This window comes from Anolis sagrei, chromosome 10 (assembly GCF_037176765.1).
Source record: "Anolis sagrei isolate rAnoSag1 chromosome 10, rAnoSag1.mat, whole genome shotgun sequence".
Classification (NCBI taxonomy): Eukaryota; Metazoa; Chordata; class Lepidosauria; order Squamata; family Dactyloidae; genus Anolis; species Anolis sagrei.
The window spans coordinates 35,128,720-35,148,738 of record NC_090030.1 but is presented as its reverse complement, the minus strand read 5'-3'; the positions used below and the strand labels follow the sequence as shown (position 1 = coordinate 35,148,738).

The window sequence follows — 20,019 nt, the reverse complement described above, 5'->3', positions numbered from 1 at the left end:
CAGAACTCCCATGACCAACAGAAAATACTGGAAGGGTTTGGTGGGCATTGACCTTGAGTTTGGGAGTTGTAGTTCACCTACATCCAGAGATCACTCTGGACTCAAACAATGATAAATCTGGACCAAACTTGGCATAAATACTCAATATGCCCAAATGTGAACACTGGTGGAGTTTGGGGAAAATAGAATCTTGACATTTGGGAGTTGTAGTTGCTGGGATTTATAGTTCACCTACAATCAAAAAGCGTTCTGAACCCCACCAACGATGGAATTGAACCAAACTTGGCACACAGAACTCCCATGACCAATAGAAAATACTGGAAGGGTTTGGTGGGCAGTGTCCTTTGGTTTTGGAATTGTAGTTCACCTACATCCAGAGATCACTGTGGACTCAAACAATGATGGATCGGGATCAAACTTGGCACAAATACTCAATATGCCCAAATTTGAACACTGGTGGAGTTTGGGGGAAAATAGAATCTTGACATTTGGGAGTTGTAGTTGCTGGGATTTATAGTTCACCTACAATCAAAGAGCATTCTGAACCTCACCAACGATGGAATTGAACCAAACTTGGCACACAGGACTCCCATGACTAACAGAAAATACTGGAAGGGTTTGGCAGGCAATGTCCTTTGGTTTTGGAATTGTAGTTCACCGACATCCAGAAAGCACCGTGGACTCAAACAATGATGGATCTGGACCAAACTCTACACAAATACTGAATGTTCCCAAATGTGAACACTGGTGGAGTTTGGTGAAAACAGACCTTGACATTTGGGAGTTGTAATTGCTGGGATTTATAGTTCACCTACAATCAAAGAGCATTCTGAACCGCACCAACGATAGAATTGGGCCAAACCTCCCACACAGAACCCCATGTGGGCCACAGCATAGTGTGGCAGGAGATGGCTAGTAAATAAATAAAAGTCCTCCTAAAATATTCCTCGAACGAGGGAGGAAGACTCCAGTATCCGAAGATTCGGCCACGATTGTTGAGACCGAAGCAAAACGTCATCAGCTGGGACAACTCTCATATTAAAACCAAGACTAAAACTCATCAAGGCATTATTAAATGCAACCGGCGTATTACCTTGAATATTTCATAAAGCTCCTCAAGGTTGCTGGGGCTGATTTTCACATCCTGTGACACAACACGCAGCTGCAACGAAAGAAAGACAGGAAAAAAGAAAGAAGGCAATCAGGCTACAGTCACGTGGCCTTTGCAGTCTGCAGAGGAAGGACAACACATCCTTCATTTTCCTTATTCAAACTTTTCTCCCCCCTAGATGTTTGTTTGTTTATTTATTTACGACATTGATATGCTGCCCTTCTCACAGAGCGGCTTATAGAATCCTAGAATCAAAGAGTTGGAAGAGACCTCCTGGGCCATCATCCAGTCCAACCCCATTCTGCCAAGAAGCAGGAATATTGCATTCAAATCACCCCTGACAGATGGCCATCCAGCCTCTGTTTCAAAGCTTCCAAAGAAGGAGCCTCCACCACACTCCCTCTGGGGCAGAGAGTTCCACTGCTGAACGGCTCTCACAGTCAGGAAGTTCTTCCTCATGTTCAGATGGAATCTCCTCTCTTGTAGTTTGAAGCTATTGAGAGCCGTTCAGCAGTGGAACTCCACACAAAAGAGACATGCACAAGAAGTGGAAAAAGGGAGAAATCACCAAAGAAGAATTCAAACAAATAGCCAACACCTGTCCTAGTCTCCAAGGAAGCAGAAAAAGCTTCCTCCCTGTGGCTTCCTCTCACATATTTATTATACATGGCTATCACATCCCCTCTCAGCCTTCTCTTCTTCAGGCTAAACATGCCCAGCTCCTTAAGCCGCTCCTCATAGGGCTTGTTCTCCAGACCCTTGATCATTTGAGTCGCCCTCCTCTGGACACATTCCAGCTTGTCAACATCTCTCTTGAATTGTGGTGCCCAGAATTGGACACAATATTCCAGGTGTGGTCTAATCAAAGTGGAATAGAGCATGGGGAGCATGACTTCCCTAGATCTAGACACTATGCTCCTCTTGATGCAGGCCAAAATCCCATTGGCTTTTTTTGCCGCCACATCACATTCCTGGCTCATGTTTAACTTGTTGTCCACGAGGACTCCGAGATCTTTTTCACACGTCCTGTTCTTGAGCCAGGCATTGCCCTCCATTCTGTATCTTTGCATTTCGTTTTTCCTGCCAAAGTGGAGTATCTTGCATTTGTCACTGTTGAACTTCATTTTGTTAGTTTTGGCCATTCATCTCTCTAATCTGCCAAGATCGTTTTGAATCATGCTCCTGTCCTCTGGAGTATTGGCTCTCCCTCCCAATTTGGTATATTATATTATTAGCATAATACAATATCAGTATTATATATTACTATATTGTACTATACCATTATATTGTGATATTATTAATAATACTGCATGTAATATATATAATTATATTATCACATTATTAGTATTATGTTGCATTACATTATAATATTATAAATATTATATGTATATAAAAATATTTCGTATAATATTACATTACATTATATCATTAAAATAGCACAGAAGACAAGGTGGAACTGTCCCCTGGCGCCCCCCCCCCCCCTCACTCTGGCCCAGAGTGGCAGTTGGTGCTGGGAGGAGGGCTCCCCAACTGATGACATATGCAGGAGACAAGATGGGACTGTCCCCTGGCGAAAGGATAGTAGATGCCCTTGCGCACAACTCACCACATTTTGCTTCGTAGTGACCTCCAGGGTCTGGATGACATACAGCCGGTTCCGGCGGCGCATGCATTCAACTTCCTCAAATCGGATTTCGCCATATTTCTAAGAGAAGAAGAGGAAGCTATCAAGCCGTTTCCTCTCGAGGGAGCAGAGACCACCAGATTGAGCAAGAGGCTTTAAGATGCAGCTCGTTCAAGATCATGGCAGGAATTAGTGTGAAAGGAAAAAAAAGGCCAATAATGGCTAATCTGGGGTCAAGGAGAAGGAGAATTCTGAGAAATCTTGCTTTACTTGGGAGGAGGGATGCATTTACTGTATATACTCAAGTATAAGCCTAGTTTTTCAGCCCTTTTTTAAGACTGAAAAAGCCCCCCTCAGCTTCTACTCGAGTCAAGGTATTATTATTATTATTATTATATTGACTCGAGTAGAAGCCGAGGGGGGCTTTTTCAGTCTAAAAAAAGGGCTGAAAAACTAGGCTGTAAAACGAGATGCAGAGCCAACCTGAAGAAATGGGGCCACAAAGTGGAATCCACGATATGCGAGTGTGGAGAGGAGCAAACCACTGACCACCTGCTGCAATGCAACCTGAGCCCTGACACATGCAGGATGGAGGACCTTCTTGCGGCAACACCAGAGGCACCCCAAGGGGCCAGATACTGATCAAAGGACATCTAATCAACTACCAAACTCACAAATGTTGTGTTTTTGTATCTGTTTGTTTGTTTGTTTGTTTGTTTGTTTTGTCTTGTTAGAAATGTAATACAATGGTCTGGTTGCCCCTGTCACGATAAATAAATAAATAAATAAATAAAATATATTATTTATCATAATATATTATTATAATATACTGTTTCTGGCACCCACTTTTTGCTTGATGTTCAGCACCGCCTGAACATCAAACAAAAAGTGGGTGCCAGAAACAATATCATACGAAAGCTTACTGGCACAACCTGGGGATCACAACCAGACACAGTGAAGACATCTGCCCTTGCGCTGTGCTACTCTGCTGCTGAGTATGTATGCCCAGTGTGGAACACATCTCACCACACTAAAACAGTGGATGTGGCTCTTAATGAGACATGCCGCATTATCACGGGGTGTCTGCGCCCCACACCACTGGAGAAATTACACTGCTTAGCCGGTACTGCACCACCTGACATCTGCCGGGAAGTAGCAGCCAATAGTGAAATGACCAAGGCAGAAACATCTCCAGCTCATCCCCTGTTTGGGTATCAGCCAGCACATCAATGACTTAAATCAAGAAATAGTTTTCTGAGATCTACAGAGACACTCGCTGGAACACCTCAGCAAGTGAAAGTCCAAAAGTGGCAGGCTCAAACCCAGAACCTCAACCAATGGCTGATACCAAATGAGAGACTCCCTCTCTGGGCACACAGAGGACTGGGCGACCTGGAAAGCACTGAACAGACTGCGCTCTGGCACCACGAGATGCAGAGCCAACCTCAAGAATTGGGGCTACAAAGTGGAATCCTCGACATGCAAGTGTGGAGAAGAGCAAACCACTGAACACCTGCTGCAATGCAACCTGAGCCCCGCTACATGCACCATGGAGGACCTTCTTGCAGCAACACCGGAAGCACTCCAAGTGGCCAGATACTGGTCAAAGGACATTTAACCAACTACCAGACTCACAAGTTTTGTATTTTCTCTGTTTGTTTCCTTTGTTCTGTTAGAAATGTAATGTAATGGACTGGTTGCTCTGACACGACAAACAAACAAACAAACAAAATATATTTATTTGTTATTATTAAAAATAATGATACATAATAATAATAAAACTGGGTGCAGTGCCTCAAGACCTTGGCCTGCACTTAAACACAATCGGCGCTGACAAGATTACCATCTGCCAGTTGCAGAAGGCCACCTTCCTGGGATCTGCATGCATTATCGCTGATACATCACACAGTCCTAGACACTTGGGAAGTGTCCACTGAGGGTGGGGAACCATGACAGCCTGGGGTTTCTGCTGGTGTACCGCCCACCCCGCGACTCAGCAGTTTCCCTGCCTGAGCTAGCCGATGTGGTCGCCAATTCAGCCTTGGTCTCCCAGCACCTGATTGTGCTGGGAGATTTTAACATCCATGCTGAGACCTCTGACTGGTGCGGCTCAGGACTTCATGGCCGCCATGACGACCATGGGGCTCTCACAAATTATATCTGGACCCACCCATCAAGCTGGACATACACTCGACCTAGTTTTTGTGGCGGACAGTGGAACAGTCAGAGTGGAAGAACAAAACATCCTTCCTTTGTCATGGTCTGACCACTATCTGATCAGCTTTAGACTTTCTGCAACTCCTAACCTCCGCAGTGGTGGAGGACATACTAAGATGGTCCGCCCCAGGAGACTGATGGATCCGGAGGGATTCCTGAAGAATCTTGGGGTTTTTCCTGCCATGGAGCCTGGCGATACTTTCGACGCCTTGGTTGATCACTACAACAGGGAGATGACCAGGGTGATAGATATGATTGCTTGGTTTTTCCTGTCATGGAGCCTGTCTGCTGTGGACTCGTCTTGTTGTGTTAATAATAATAATATGATAATAATAATAATTAATAATAATATGATGACTTAAAGATTTATTTATTTATTTGTTTATTTGCTATACTTGTATACCGCCGTTTCTCAGCCTAGCCGGCGACTCAACGCGGTTTACAACAACTTATAACAAACAACAGTATACAGTTTAAAAACATAAAAACACGATCCACAATACATATATCAAAGATCGAACTGCAAAGACTCTGGCTCAAGCCAGTCAAGGTGGTCCCAGTGGTGATCGGCACACTGGGTGCAGTGCCTCAAGACCTTGGCCTGCACTTAAACACAATCAGCACTGAAAAGATTACCATCTGCCAGCTACAGAAGGCCACCTTGCTTGGATCTGCACACACCACCCAAATTTCAGAAATGCTTAAGAAATGAAGTGCCAGTGGCCCGTATTTTGGAAAGAGTTTGGAACCATTTTTTATCGACCGCACATGCCTGATACATACCTCATTGGACTCTCGAATCAGATCTGTGATATCCACTTTAGGGTGCGGACTCTTGGCTTCGCTCACGCCAGAAGCCTGCTGCACCGCCGGAGGCAGAGGGCTGTCCTTGTTGGTGACACTGTCAAAAAACCTGGATTGAAATAACGGTAAACAATTACGACAATTGATGGTGGCAGCAGAAATGCCAACGTCTCCCGCCGCATTAGGGTCCCAGTACCTGTTGAGAACAGTGACGGCTTCGGCATCGTCCTTACAGGCCAGGAGACTGTCCATGTTGTAGTCCAGCACGGCCAGGCCCAGCTGCAGGATGGCCTTGATCCCGTCGTAGAAGAAGCAGTCCACAACGTTGACGGCGCTCTCGATGGGCAGCACGCTGATGAAGAGCGTAAGGAACCAGGAGAGGGAGACCGAGGAGAAGAAGGTCATGTCCGTCATGTGCTCTGTCAGCTGTGGCAGGCGCTCCCGGATCAGGTCCTCAAACACGGCCTGGTCCACCAAGGCCCCTGAAAGAGAGAGGGAGCAGGAATGTCCCAAATGGGAATGCATCTGCAAGAACGCATCTCACAGAACAGCAACACTTCTGGAGACATCTCAGGGGTTTTGTTGGTGTCCAAAGATGAGCAACCAAACAAGGAGTTTCCAGAAATGTTGGACATCAAGTTCAGAGATGTCCACACCCCTCAAACACCAACCACTGCTCTGAGATGAAAGTGAAGATGCACACTCCAAGGCCTCAATTTGAAAAATCACATCTCACAGGCCAACAACACTTCTGGAGACATCTCAAGAGTTTTGTTGGTGTCCAAAGATGAGCAACCAAACAAGGAGTTTCCAGAAATGTTGGACATCAAGTTCAGAGATGTCCACCCCTCAAACACCAACCACTGCTCTGAGACGAGAGTGAAGATGCACACTCCAAGGCCTCAATTTGCAAAAGCGCATCTCACAGACCAGCAACACTTCTGGAGACATCTCAGGGGTTTTTTTGGTGTCCAAGGATGAGCAACCAAACAAGGAGTTTCCAGATACATTGGACATCAAGTTCAGAGATGTCCACCCCTCAAACACCAACCACTGCTCTGAGATGAAAGTGAAGATGCACACTCCAAGGCAACAATTTGCAAAAGCGCATCTCACAGAACAGCAACACTTCTGGAGACATCTCAGGGGTTTTGTTGGTGTCCAAAGATGAGCAACCAAATGAGGAGTTTCCAGAAATGTTGGACATCAAGTTCAGAGATGTCCACCCCTCAAACACCAACCACTGCTCTGAGACGAGAGTGAAGATGCACGCTCCAAGGCCTCAATTTGCAAAAGCGCATCTCACAGAACAGCAACACTTCTGGAGACATCTCAAGGGTTTTGTTGGTGTCCAAAGATGAGCAACCAAACAAGGCGTTTCCAGATACGTTGGACATCAAGTTCAGAGATGTCGACCCCTCAAACACCAACCACTGCTCTGAGATGAGAGTGAAGATGCGCTCTCCAAGGCCTCAATTTGCAAAAGCGCATCTCACAGACCAGCAACACTTCTGGAGACATCTCAGGGGTTTTGTTGGGTGTCCAAAGATGAGCAACCAAACAAGGAGTTTCCAGATACGTTGGACATCAAGTTCAGAGATGTCCACCCCTCAAACACCAACCACTGCTCTGAGATGAGAGTGAAGATGCGCACTCCAAGGCCTCAATTTGCAAAAGCACATCTCACAGACCAGCAACACTTCTGGAGACATCTCAGGGGTTTGGTTGGTGTCCAAAGATGAGCAACCAAACAAGGAGTTTCCAGATACGTTGGACATCAAGTTCAGAGATGTCCACCCCTCAAACACCAACCACTGCTCTGAGATGAGAGTGAAGATGCGCACTCCAAGGCCTCAATTTGCAAAAGTGCATCTCACAGACCAGCAGCACTTCTGGAGACATCTCAGGGGTTTTGTTGGTGTCCAAAGATGAGCAACCAAACAAGGAGTTTCCAGAAATGTTGGACATCAAGTTCAGAGATGTCCACCCCTCAAACACCAACCACTGCTCTGAGATGAAAGTGAAGATGCGCACTCCAAGGCCTCAATTTGAAAAATCACATCTCACAGGCCAACAACACTTCTGGAGACATCTCAGGGGTTTTGTTGGTGTCCAAAGATGAGCAACCAAACAAGGAGTTTCCAGAAATGTGGGACATCAAGTTCAGAGATGTCCACCCCTCAAACACCAACCACTGCTCTGAGATGAAAGTGAAGATGCACACTCCAAGGCCTCAATTTGAAAAATCACATCTCACAGACCAGCAACACTTCTGGAGACATCTCAGGGGTTTTGTTGGTGTCCAAAGATAAGCAACCAAACAAGGAGTTTCCAGAAATGTTGGACATCAAGTTCAGAGATGTCCACCCCTCAAACACCAACCACTGCTCTGAGATGAGAGTGAAGATGCACACTCCAAGGCCTCAATTTGAAAAATCACATCTCACAGGCCAACAACACTTCTGGAGACATCTCAGGGGTTTTGTTGGTGTCCAAAGATGAGAAAGGTGAGTTTCCAGAAATGTTGGACATCAAGTTCATAGATGCCCCCACCCCTCCAGCACCAACCGCTGCTCTGAGATCAGAGTGAAGAGAGGGTCCAGGAAGACAGTTACGTCTTGTCTCCTGCAGTTCGAAAACATGCAAATGTGAGTAGCCAGTTTTACTTTTCACCGGTCCTACTATTTCTCACCTATGATCCGGCGATTGAAATAATCAGGTAGCATCCGCTCACAGACAGCAACCAAGAGCCAGAAAGCTTCTTCCTCTTTGGCGTACAGCAGGAGAACCGAGGTCAGGATATTCATCGCCTACCAAGGATCAAACACAGAGACTGGCATTATTAGAGAAAGGATATTGTATGGAGTGTTGGCCTGGTTCAGACACACATTCAGGCCCATCAGGTGGACTGACAGATTGGGGGAAAGGTGGGACACAAACCTTCTCTCCTTCCTTCCCTCTTTTTCTTTTCCTTCTTCTTCCTTCCTTATCTCCTTCCTTCTCTACCTTTCTTTCTTTCTTTCCTTCCTTCTCTCCTTCCCTCTTTCTCTCTTTCGTTCCTTCTCTCCTTTCTTTCCTCTTTCACTTTTTTATTTCATTCTCTCCCTCCTTCCTTCCTTCTCTACCTTTCTTTCTTTCTTTCCTTCCTTCCTTCCCTTTCTCTTTCGTTCCTTCTTTCTTCTCTCTTTCCCCTTTTTAATTTCTTTCTCTCCCTCCTTCTCTCCTTCCTTCCTTCTCTACCCTTCTTTCCTTCCTTATCTCCTTCCTTCTCTACGTTTCTTTCTTTCTTTCCTTCCTTCTCTCCTTCCCTCTTTCTCTCCCTCTTTCTCTCTTTCGTTCCTTCTCTCCTTTCTTTCCTCGTTCACTTTTTTATTTCATTCTCTCCCTCCTTCCTTCCTTCTCTATCTTTCTTTCTTTCTTTCCTTCTTTCCTTCCTTCCTTCCTTCCCTTTCTCTTTCGTTCCTTCTTTCTTCCCTCTTTCACTTTTTTATTTCATTCTCTCCCTCCTTCTCTCCTTCCTTCCTTCTCTACCCTTCTTTCCTTCCTTATCTCCTTCCTTCTCTACGTTTCTTTCTTTCTTTCCTTCCTTCTCTCCTTCCCTCTTTCTCTCTTTCGTTCCTTTTCTCCTTTCTTCCCTCTTTCACTTTTTTATTTCATTCTCTCCCTCCTTCCTCCCTTCTCTACCTTTCTTTCTTTTTTTCTTTCTTTCCTTCCTTCCTTCTTTCCTTCCTTCCCTTTCTCTCTTTCGTTCCTTCTTTCTTCCCTCTTTCACTTTTTTATTTCATTCTCTCCCCTTCTCTCCTTCCTTCCTTCTCTACCCTTCTTTCCTTCCTTATCTCCTTATCTCCTTCCATCTCTACCTTTCTTTCTTTCTTTCTTTCTTTCTTTCTTTTTCTTTCCTTCCTTCTCTCCTTCCCTCTTTCTCTCTTTTGTTCCTTCTCTCCTTTCTTCCCTCTTTCACTTTTTTATTTCATACCTCCTTCTCTCCTTCCTTCCTTCTCTACCCTTCTTTCCTTCCTTATCTCCTTCCTTCTCTACCTTTCTTTCTTTCCTTCCTTCCTTCCTTCTCTCCTTCCCTCTTTCTCTCCCTCCTTCCTTCTTTCCTTCCTTGCTTCCCTCTTTCTCTCCTTCTTTCTCTATCCTTTCCTTCCTTCTCTCCTTCTCTCCCTCCTTCTCTTTCCTTCCTTCCTTCCTTCCTTCCTTCCTTCCTTCCTTCTTTCTGTGTATGTGTTTTGTGTGTGTATATATGTGTGTTTGTGTATATATATGTGATTTTGTGCGTGCATTGTAATATATTGTTTTGTTTTTGACTTTTTAAGTTCCTTCTGCTGTGTTCTTTCAGTGTTTATATGAGTGATGGTCACTCGTTGGCCTGAGAGGCGTCTTGTGTCCAAATTTGGTGTCAATTCGTCCAGTGGTTTATGAGTTCTGTTAATCCCACAAACGAACATTACATTTTTATTTATATATATGCAAACACACATATACATAAATAAATATATATACACACACATATACACACAAAACACATATACACAGAATGGGCCACAGTAACGTGTGGCAGGCGCAAAACAACATATATATATATGTGTGTGTGTGTGTGTATATACACACACGCAAACACACATATACACAAATATAAATACACAAAGCACATATACAAAGTTTTGGCCACAGTAATGCGTGGCAGGGGATGGCTAGTGTGTGTGTGTGCACGCATATGTGTGTGTCAGGAGTGTGTGTGTGTGTGTTGTGTGCGTGTGTGTCAGGAGCTACTTCAGAAACTGCAAGTCGCTTCTGGAGTGAGAGAACTGGCCGTCTGCAAGGATGTTGCCCAGGGAACACCTGGATGTTTGATGTTTTTACTATTCTTGTGAGCAGTTTCTCTCATGTCCCCGCATGGGAAGCTAGAGCTGACAGAAGGAGCTCATCCCACTCTCCCCAGATTCAAACCACTGACCTGTTAGTCAGCAGTCCTGCTGGAACAAAGGTCTAACCTGTTAACCTTTTTTTGAATTTTCCCATTCTTTCACCTGGCAATACCCGATCTTGGGGTTCCGGTGGGCGTATGCCGTGAGGACTCTTCTGAGCGCGGAAATGCCCGTGTCGCTCTGGAAAGCCGGGTGTTCGGGCAAGGAGCGGCGCAGGTCCCTCTCGATTTCATCCGTGGCCAAGGTGCACGTCCCCAGGGACCGCTCCACCAGCTCCGTGTAGTAGCCCGGGCTGGTCGCCATGTCGTTCACAGCACCTGCCAACGGGTATATTTCACACTGTTATAGAGTTTGCTGGGAAAGAGACTGAGAAAGCACAGGTTTCTGGGAAATGTAGTTTGGGAAAGCAAGGAGACCTATGAAAGAGAATGCAAAAGGCCCTGCCCTGAACTACATTTCCCAGAATTCTGCTCAGCATCAGGAGAAAGCAGAGTTTGCTGGGAAAGAGGCTGAGAAAGCACAGGATTCTGGGAAATGTAATTTGGGAAAGCAAGGAGCCCTATGAAAGAGAATGCAAAAGGCCCTGCCCTGAACTACATTTCCCAGAATTCTGCTCAGCATCAGGAGAAAGTAGAGTTTGCTGGGAAAGAGACAGAGAAAGCATAGAATTATGAGAAATGTAGTTTCAGAAAGCAAGGAGCCCTATGAAAGAGAATGCAAAAGGCCCTGCCCTGAACTACATTTCCCACATTTCTGCTCAGCATCAGGAGAAAGTAGAGTTTGCTGGGAAAGAGACTGAGAAAGCACAGGATTCTGGGAAATGTAATTTGGGAAAGCAAGGAGCCCTATGAAACAGAATGCAAAAGGCCCTGCCCTGAACTACATTTCCCAGAATTCTGCTCAGCATCAGGAGAAAGCAGTTTGCGTGGAAAGAGACTGAGAAAGCACAGGATTCTGGGAAATGTAATTTGGGAAAGGAAGGAGCCCTATGAAAGAGAATGCAAAAGGGCCTGCCCTGAACTACATATCCTAGATTCTGCTCAGCATCAGGAGAAAGCAGAGTTTGCTGGGAAAGAGACTGAGAAAGCACAGGATTCTGGGAAATGTAGTTTGGGAAAGCAAGGAGCCCTATGAAACAGAATGCAAAAGGCCCTGCCCTGAACTACATTTCCCAGAATTCTGCTCAGCATCAGGAGAAAGCAGAGTTTGCTGGGAAAGAGACTGAGAAAGCACATGATTATGGGAAATGTAGTTTGGGAAAGGAAGGAGCCCTATGAAAGAGAATGCAAAAAGCCTTGCCCTGAACTACATTTCCCTAAATTCTGCTCAGCATCAGGAGAAAGCAGAGTTTGCTGGGAAAGAGACTGAGAAAGCATAGAATTATAGGAAATGTAGTTTGGGAAAGCAAGGAGCCCTATGAAAGAGAATGCAAACGGCCCTGCCCTGAATTACATTTCCCAGAATTCTGCTCAGCATCAGGAGAAAGCAGAGTTTGCTGGGAAAGAGACTGAGAAAGCATAGGATTCTGGGAAATGTAGTTTGGGAAAGCAAGGAGCCCTATGAAACAGAATGCAAAAGGCCCTGCCCTGAACTACATTTCCCAAAATTCTGCTCAGCATCAGGAGAAAGCAGAGTTTGCTGGGAAAGATACTGAGAAAGCACATGATTATGGGAAATGTAGTTTGGGAAAGGAAGGAGCCCTATGAAAGAGAATGCAAAAAGCCTTGCCCTGAACTACATTTCCCTAAATTCTGCTCAGCATCAGGAGAAAGCAGAGTTTGCTGGGAAAGAGACTGAGAAAGCATAGAATTATAGGAAATGTAGTTTGGGAAAGGAAGGAGCCCTATGAAAGAGAATGCAAACGGCCCTGCCCTGAATTACATTTCCCAGAATTCTGCTCAGCATCAGGAGAAAGCAGAGTTTGCTGGGAAAGAGACTGAGAAAGCATAGGATTATGGGAAATGTAGTTTGGGAAAGCAAGGAGCCCTATGAAACAGAATGCAAAAGGCCCTGCCCTGAACTACATTTCCCAGAATTCTGCTCAGCATCAGGAGAAAGCAGAGTTTGCTGGGAAAGAGACTGAGAAAGCACAGGATTCTGGGAAATGTAGTTTGGGAAAGCAAGGAGCCCTATGAAACAGAATGCAAAAGGCCCTGCCCTGAACTACATTTCCCAGAATTCTGCTCAGCATCAGGAGAAAGCAGAGTTTTCTGGGAAAGAGACTGAGAAAGCATAGAATTATGAGAAATGTAGTTTGGGAAAGTAAGGAGCCCTATGAAAGAGAATGCAAAAGGCCCTGCCCTGAACTACATTTCCCTAAATTCTGCTCAGCATCAGGAGAAAGCAGAGTTTGCTGGGAAAGAGACTGAGAAAGCATAGGATTATGGGAAATGTAGTTTGGGAAAGCAAGGAGCCCTATGAAAGAGAATGCAAAAAGCCTTGCCCTGAACTACATTTCCCTAAATTCTGCTCAGCATCAGGAGAAAGCAGAGTTTGCTGGGAAAGAGACTGAGAAAGCATAGAATTATAGGAAATGTAGTTTGGGAAAGCAAGGAGCCCTATGAAAGAGAATGCAAACGGCCCTGCCCTGAATTACATTTCCCAGAATTCTGCTCAGCATCAGGAGAAAGCAGAGTTTGCTGGGAAAGAGACTGAGAAAGCATAGGATTATGGGAAATGTAGTTTGGGAAAGCAAGGAGCCCTATGAAACAGAATGCAAAAGGCCCTGCCCTGAACTACATTTCCCAGAATTCTGCTCAGCATCAGGAGAAAGCAGAGTTTGCTGGGAAAGATACTGAGAAAGCACAGGATTCTGGGAAATGTAGTTTGGGAAAGCAAGGAGCCCTATGAAACAGAATGCAAAAGGCCCTGCCCTGAACTACATTTCCCTAAATTCTGCTCAGCATCAGGAGAAAGCAGAGTTTGCTGGGAAAGAGACTGAGAAAGCATAGAATTATGAGAAATGTAGTTTGGGAAAGTAAGGAGCCCTATGAAAGAGAATGCAAACGGCCCTGCCCTGAACTACATTTCTCAGAATTCTGCTCAGCATCAGGAGAAAGCAGAGTTTGCTGGGAAAGAGACTGAGAAAGCATAGGATTATGGGAAATGTATTTTGAGAAAGCAAGGAGCCCTATGAAAGAGAATGCAAAAAGCCCTGCCCTGAACTACATTTCCCAGAATTCTGCTCAGCATCAGGAGAAAGCAGAGTTTGCTGGGAAAGAGACTGAGAAAGCATAGGATTCTGGGAAATGTAGTTTGGGAAAGCAAGGAGCCCTATGAAACAGAATGCAAAAGGCCCTGCCCTGAACTACATCCCCCAGAATTCTGCTAAGCATCAGGAGAAAGCAGAGTTTGCTGGGCAAGAGACTGAGAAAGCACAGGATTCTGGGAAATGTAGTTTGGGAAAGCAAGGAGCCCTATGAAAGAGAATGCAAAAGGCCCTGCCCTGAACTACATTTCCCAGATTTCTGCTCAGTATCAGGAGAAATTCCTTCGCTTTTTGTTTCCATACTCTTCTCTTTCCTTCCCTCCCTCTTTCTCTCCTTTCCCTCTTTCCTTTGCTCTCTTTCCTTCCTTCTCTTTCCTTCTTTCCTCCCCTTTTCTTTTCCTTCTGCTTTCCCTCTTTTCTTCCTTCTCTACCTCTTTCCTTCCTTCCTTCTCTCTTTGCTTCCATGCTTCCTTCTCCCTTTCCTTCTTTGTTCCCCCCCCCCTCTCTTTTTTTCTTTCTTTTCTCCCCTTCCCTCCCTCTTTCTTCCTTTTTTCTGTATTGTCATTTAGCTTTTTGGGGTTTTTTAAGTCCCTTCTGCTGTATTTTTCAGTGTTCTTATGAGTGAAGGACATACATTGGGTTGTAAGGTGTCTTGTGTCCAAATTTGGTGTCAATTCGTCCAGTGGTTTTTGAGTTCTGTTAATCCCACAAACTAACATTACATTTTTATTTACACAGAAGAAACACATGCATCATTTGAGCATCTTGTGTTTGCGTATTACTTATGAACACTCCTGCACATTTTTAACAGGATAGTGAAGCAAATGCAGACAAGGAATCATCGCGACTCTTTATGGGAAGAGATTGTACCTGAGAAGAGAAGCCACAGCTCTCCTCTGAGCACCTCAGGGATCCCTCGGACGATCAGGTCCCGGGTTTTCCTCGTCCGGAACATGCTCACTCTGCGGCCGCATTCGACGAAAAGGATGTTCCAGGACTGTTCTTTCATTTTTTCTTTCAACTAGAAAAACAAAGGCCGCTAAAACACAATTGCATAATATCCGATCAGATATAGAATCCTAGAATCCAAGAGTTGGAAGAGACCTCCTGGGCCATCCAGTCCAACCCCATTCTGCCAAGAAGCAGGAATGTTGTATTCAAATCACCCCTGACAGATGGCCATCCAGCCTCTGTTTAAAAACCTCCAAAGAAGGAGCCTCCACCACACTCCGGGGCAGAGAGTTCCACTGCTGAACGGCCCTCACAGTCAGGAAGTTCTTCCTCATGTTCAGATGGAATCTCCTCTCTTGTAGTTTGAAACCATTGTTCCCTTGCGTCCTAGTCTCCAAGGAAGCAGAAAGGAAGCTTGCTCCCTCCTCCCCCCTGTGGCTTCCTCTCACCTATTTATACATGACTATCATATCTCCTCTCAGCCTTCTCTTCTTCAGGCTAAACATGCCCAGCTCCTTAAGCCGCTCCTCATAGGGCGTGTTCTCCAGACCCTTGATCATTTGAGTCGCCCTCCTCTGGACACATTCCAGCTTAGAGTCAATATCTCTCTTGAATTGTGGAGTCCAGAATTTGACACAATAATCCAGTTAAAGTGGTCTAACCAAAGCGGAATAGAGCATGGGGAGCATTACTTCCTTAGATCTAGACACTAGCCTCCTCTTTATGCAGGACAAAATCCCATTGGCTTTTTTTGCCGCCACATCACATTCCTGGCTCATGTTCTCCTTCCTCCCCACGAGGACTCCAACATCTTTTTCACACGTCCTGCTCTCAAGCCAGGCCTCATTGTCCCCCATTCTGTATCCTTGGATTTTGGAGTATCTTGCATTTGAAAAGTTAAATAGCCTCTGACTGTCTGTCTATATCTGTTGTGTGTCTTTGGCATTGAATGTTTGCCATGTATGTGTGTACGTTGTAATCCGCCCCGAGTCCCCTGAGGGGTGAGAAGGGTGGAATAGAAATACTGTCAATAAATAAAATAATAATAATAATTATTGTTATTATATAATGATTACACCTTATGTTATCCACATTCCTTTCTCCTTCCTTGCTCCTTTTCTCTCCCTCCTTCCTTCTCTCTCTCTCTCTTCCTTCCTTCCTCTCATCTTGACCTTGCAAAATCCATTTTAGCAACCCTCATCTCAACACTCTTCCTGCTCACCATTTTCGCATCCAGGTTCTCGGCATCCTGAGGGTGGAAGACAGTCATGAGGGCTTCTGTGCTGACCATCTTGCTGTTGCCCTTGAGGCTTGCCATGGGCTGACCCTCATAATCCTCCAAGACGGCATCTGGGTTTGGGCCGATGGAGACCTGCAAAGGGCAATTGCAACAGGAGGTGAGCACAAAAAGATCTTTTCCAGACTGTGGGAGGAAAAGAAACAATCAAACACGTTGAGACTTTACCTCGACACTCGCAGCATGCTGGGGACTCGCTGCTGCATCGCAGCGGCCCTTCAGCTTTGGCACCAGGTGCTCCCAATCCCTGACTTCGGAGAAGCGGAAGGCCCTTTTCCCTCTGGTTGCGATGCTGATCGCTTTGCTGGCCGGGTCAGCAACCTCCACGGCTACAACCTACAGGCAAATGGGGAAGTTAAATCTCATGCATGGCATTTTTTGGACTACTAAAAAAGACAAAATCTCACTGTAACATCAAAATTCTATACGCAGATGATGTAAAGGAGTGGGAACACAACAAATCACTCTCATTTCCCCTGCATTCATATTTTTTCTGCTGCAAAAAGGCAGTGAGATCCCATTTCCAGTGTAATGTATTTTTGCACATTCAAAAGGATTTATATTTAACTAGCTGTACCCTCCATGCATTGCTGTGGACAACCTTCCCTCCCTCCTGCCTTCCTTCCTTCCCTCCCTCCCTCCCTCCCTCCCACCTTCCTTCCTTCCCTCCCTCCCTCCCTCCCTCCTTCCCTCTTTCCAACTCTCCTTCTCTCCTTCCTTTCTGCCTTTTCCACCTCTTTCCTTCCTTCCCCTCCCTTATTCCTTCCTTCCCTCCCTCCCTCCCTCTTTCCATCTCTCCTTCCTTCCTGCCTTTTCTACCTCTTTCCTTCCCCTCCCTTATTCTTTCTCTCCTTCCTTCCTTCCTTCCTTCCTTCCTTCCTTCCTTCCTTCCTTCCTTCCTTCCCTCCCTCCCTCCCTCCCTCCCTCTCTCCCTCCCTCTTTCCATCTCTCCTTCCTTCCTGCCTTTTCTACCTCTTTCCTTCCCCTCCCTTATTCTTTCTCTCCTTCCTTCCTTCCTTCCTTCCTTCCTTCCTTCCTTCCCTCCCTCCCTCCCTCTCTCCCTCCCTCTTTCCATCTCTCCTTCCTTCCTGCCTTTTCTACCTCTTTCCTTCCCCTCCCTTATTCTTTCTCTCCTTCCTTCCTTCCTTCCTTCCTTCCTTCCTTCCTTCCTTCCTTCCCTCCCTCCCTCCCTCCCTCCCTCCCTCCCTCCCTCCCTCCCTCCCTCCCTTTCCATCTCTCCTTCCTTCCTGCCTTTTCTACCTCTTTCCTTCCCCTCCCTTATTCTTTCTCTCCTTCCTTCCTTCCTTCCTTCCTTCCTTCCTTCCTTCCTTCCCTCCCTCCCTCCCTCCCTCCCTCCCTCCCTCCCTCCCTCTTTCCATCTCTCCTTCCTTCCTGCCTTTTCTACCTCTTTCCTTCCCCTCCCTTATTCTTTCTCTCCTTCCTTCCTTCCTTCCTTCCCTCCCTCCTTCTTTCCATCTCTCCTTCCTTCCTGCCTTTTCTACCTCTTTCCTTCCCCTCCCTTATTCTTTCTCTCCTTCCTTCCTTCCTTCCTTCCTTCCTTCCTTCCCTCCCTCCCTCCCTCCCTCCCTCCCTCCCTCCCTCCCTCTTTCCATCTCTCCTTCCTTCCTGCCTTTTCTACCTCTTTCCTTCCCCTCCCTTATTCTTTCTCTCCTTCCTTCCTTCCTTCCTTCCTTCCTTCCTTCCCTCCCTCCCTCCCTCCCTCTTTCCATCTCTCCTTCCTTCCTGCCTTTTCTACCTCTTTCCTTCCCCTCCCTTATTCTTTCTCTCCTTCCTTCCTTCCTTCCTTCCTTCCTTCCTTCCCTCCCTCCCTCCCTCCCTCCCTCCCTCTTTCCATCTCTCCTTCCTTCCTGCCTTTTCTACCTCTTTCCTTCCCCTCCCTTATTCTTTCTCTCCTTCCTTCCTTCTCTTCCTTCCTACCTTCCTTCCCTCCCTCTTTTTCTTTCCCTTCCTCTTTCTTCCTTCTCTATCTGTTTCTTTTCTCATTTCCTTTGCTCTTTGGTTCCATCCTTCCTTGTCTCTTTCCTTCCTTCCCTCCCTCTTTCTCTCTTTTGTTCCTTCTCTCCTTCCTTCTCTCTTTCACTTTATTTCCTTCTCTCCTTCCTTCCTTCTCTACCTTTCTTTCTTTCCTTCTCTCCCTCCCTCTTTCTCTCCTTTTTCCCTACTCTTTCCTTCCCTCTTTCCTTCCTTCCCTCTATTTCTTTCCCTTTTTCTTTCTTCCTTCTCTACCTGTTTCGTTCCTCCCTTCCTTTGCTCTTTGGTTCCATCCTTCCTTGCTTCTTTCCTTGCTTCCCTCCCTCTTTCTCTATTTCATTCCTTCTCTCCTTCCTTCTCTCTTTCACTTTTTTATTTCCTTCTCTCCTTCCTTCCTTCTCTCCCTTTCTTTCTTTCCTTCTCTCCCTCCCTCTTTCTCTTCTTTTTCCCTACCCTTCCTTCCCTCCCTCTTTCCTTCCTTCCCTCTTTTTCTTTCCCTTCTTTCTTCCTTCTCTACCTGTTTCTTTCCTCACTTCTTCTGCTCTTTGGTTCCATCCTTCCTTGTCTTATTACACATGAGGCTTTCAAACTGGGGCTTCTTACACCAAAGCTTCTCTCACACAGAGGTTTACCTCACATTCCTCAGGACAACACTAGGTTTGGCCCAATGACTCTAACAGGCTTTGGCCTACACACTCTCCTCAGGACGACACTAGCTTTGGCCACTGACTATAACAAGCTTTGGCCTACACACTGTCCTCAGGGCGACACTAGCTTTGGCCACTGACTCTAACAAGCTTCAGCCTACTCACTCTCCACAGGACAACACTAGCTGTGGGCACTGACTCTAACAAGCTTCGGCCTACACACTCTCCTCAGGACGACACTAGCTTTGGCAACTGACTCTAACAAACTTTGGCCTACACACTCTCCTCAGGATGACACTAGCTTTGGCCACTGACTCTAACAAGCTTTGGCCTACATACTCTCTCCAGGATGACACCAGCTTTGGCCACTGACTCTAACAAACTTTGGCCTACACACTCTCCTCAGGACAACACTAGCTTTGGCCCACTGACTCTGACAAGCTTTGGCCTACACACTCTCCTCAGGACGACACTAGCTTTGGCCACTGACTCTAACAAGCTTTGGCCTACACACTCTCCTCAGGACGACACTAGCTTTGGCCACTGACTCTAACAAGCTTTGGCCTACATACTCTCTCCAGGATGACACTAGCTTTGGACACTGACTCTAACAAGCTTTGGCCTACATACTCTCCTCAGGACAATACTAGCTTTGGCCACTGACTAACAGGCTTTGGGCTACTCACTCTCCTCAGGACGACACTAGCTTTAGCCACTGACTCAATAAGCTTTGGCCTACACACTCTCCTCAAAACAACACTAGCTTTGGGCACTGACTCTAATAGGCTTTGGGCTACTCACTCTCCTCAGGACGACACTAGCTTTGGCCACTGACTCTAACAAGCTTTGGCCTACACACTCTCCTCAGAACAACACTAGCTTTGGCCACTGACTCTAACAAGCTTTGGCCTACACACTCTCCTCACGACAACACTAGTTTTGGCCCACTGACTCTAACAGGCTTTGGTCTATTCACTCTCCTCAGGACAACACTAGATTTGACCCACTGACTCTAACAGGCTTCGGCCTACTCGCTCTCAACAGGACAACACAAGCTTTGGGTCACTGACTAACAGACTTTGGCCTACTCACTCTCCTCAGGACGACACTAGTTTTGGCCACTGACTCTAACAAGCTTTGTCCTATATACTCTCCCCAGGATGACACTAGCTTTGGACACTGACTCTAACAAGCTTTGGCCTACATACTCTCCTCAGGACAATACTAGCTTTGGCCA

General features: G+C 46.0%; 1 protein-coding gene across 1 annotated transcript in view; it reads right to left on the bottom strand.

The window, feature by feature from the left end:
* TBC1D8B (TBC1 domain family member 8B) overlaps positions 1 to 20,019 on the bottom strand; it is a 64,472-nt gene that overhangs the window by 12,481 nt on the left and 31,972 nt on the right. Inside the window, exons 7-15 of the mRNA XM_067471692.1 lie at positions 16,312 to 16,479; positions 16,069 to 16,218; positions 14,766 to 14,916; positions 10,790 to 11,004; positions 8,449 to 8,566; positions 5,953 to 6,238; positions 5,736 to 5,865; positions 2,718 to 2,816; positions 1,094 to 1,162 (exon numbers count right to left, since the gene is read on the bottom strand). Coding sequence (XP_067327793.1) covers positions 1,094 to 1,162; positions 2,718 to 2,816; positions 5,736 to 5,865; positions 5,953 to 6,238; positions 8,449 to 8,566; positions 10,790 to 11,004; positions 14,766 to 14,916; positions 16,069 to 16,218; positions 16,312 to 16,479 — 1,386 coding nt within the window. The remainder of the gene's footprint in view (positions 1 to 1,093; positions 1,163 to 2,717; positions 2,817 to 5,735; positions 5,866 to 5,952; positions 6,239 to 8,448; positions 8,567 to 10,789; positions 11,005 to 14,765; positions 14,917 to 16,068; positions 16,219 to 16,311; positions 16,480 to 20,019) is intronic.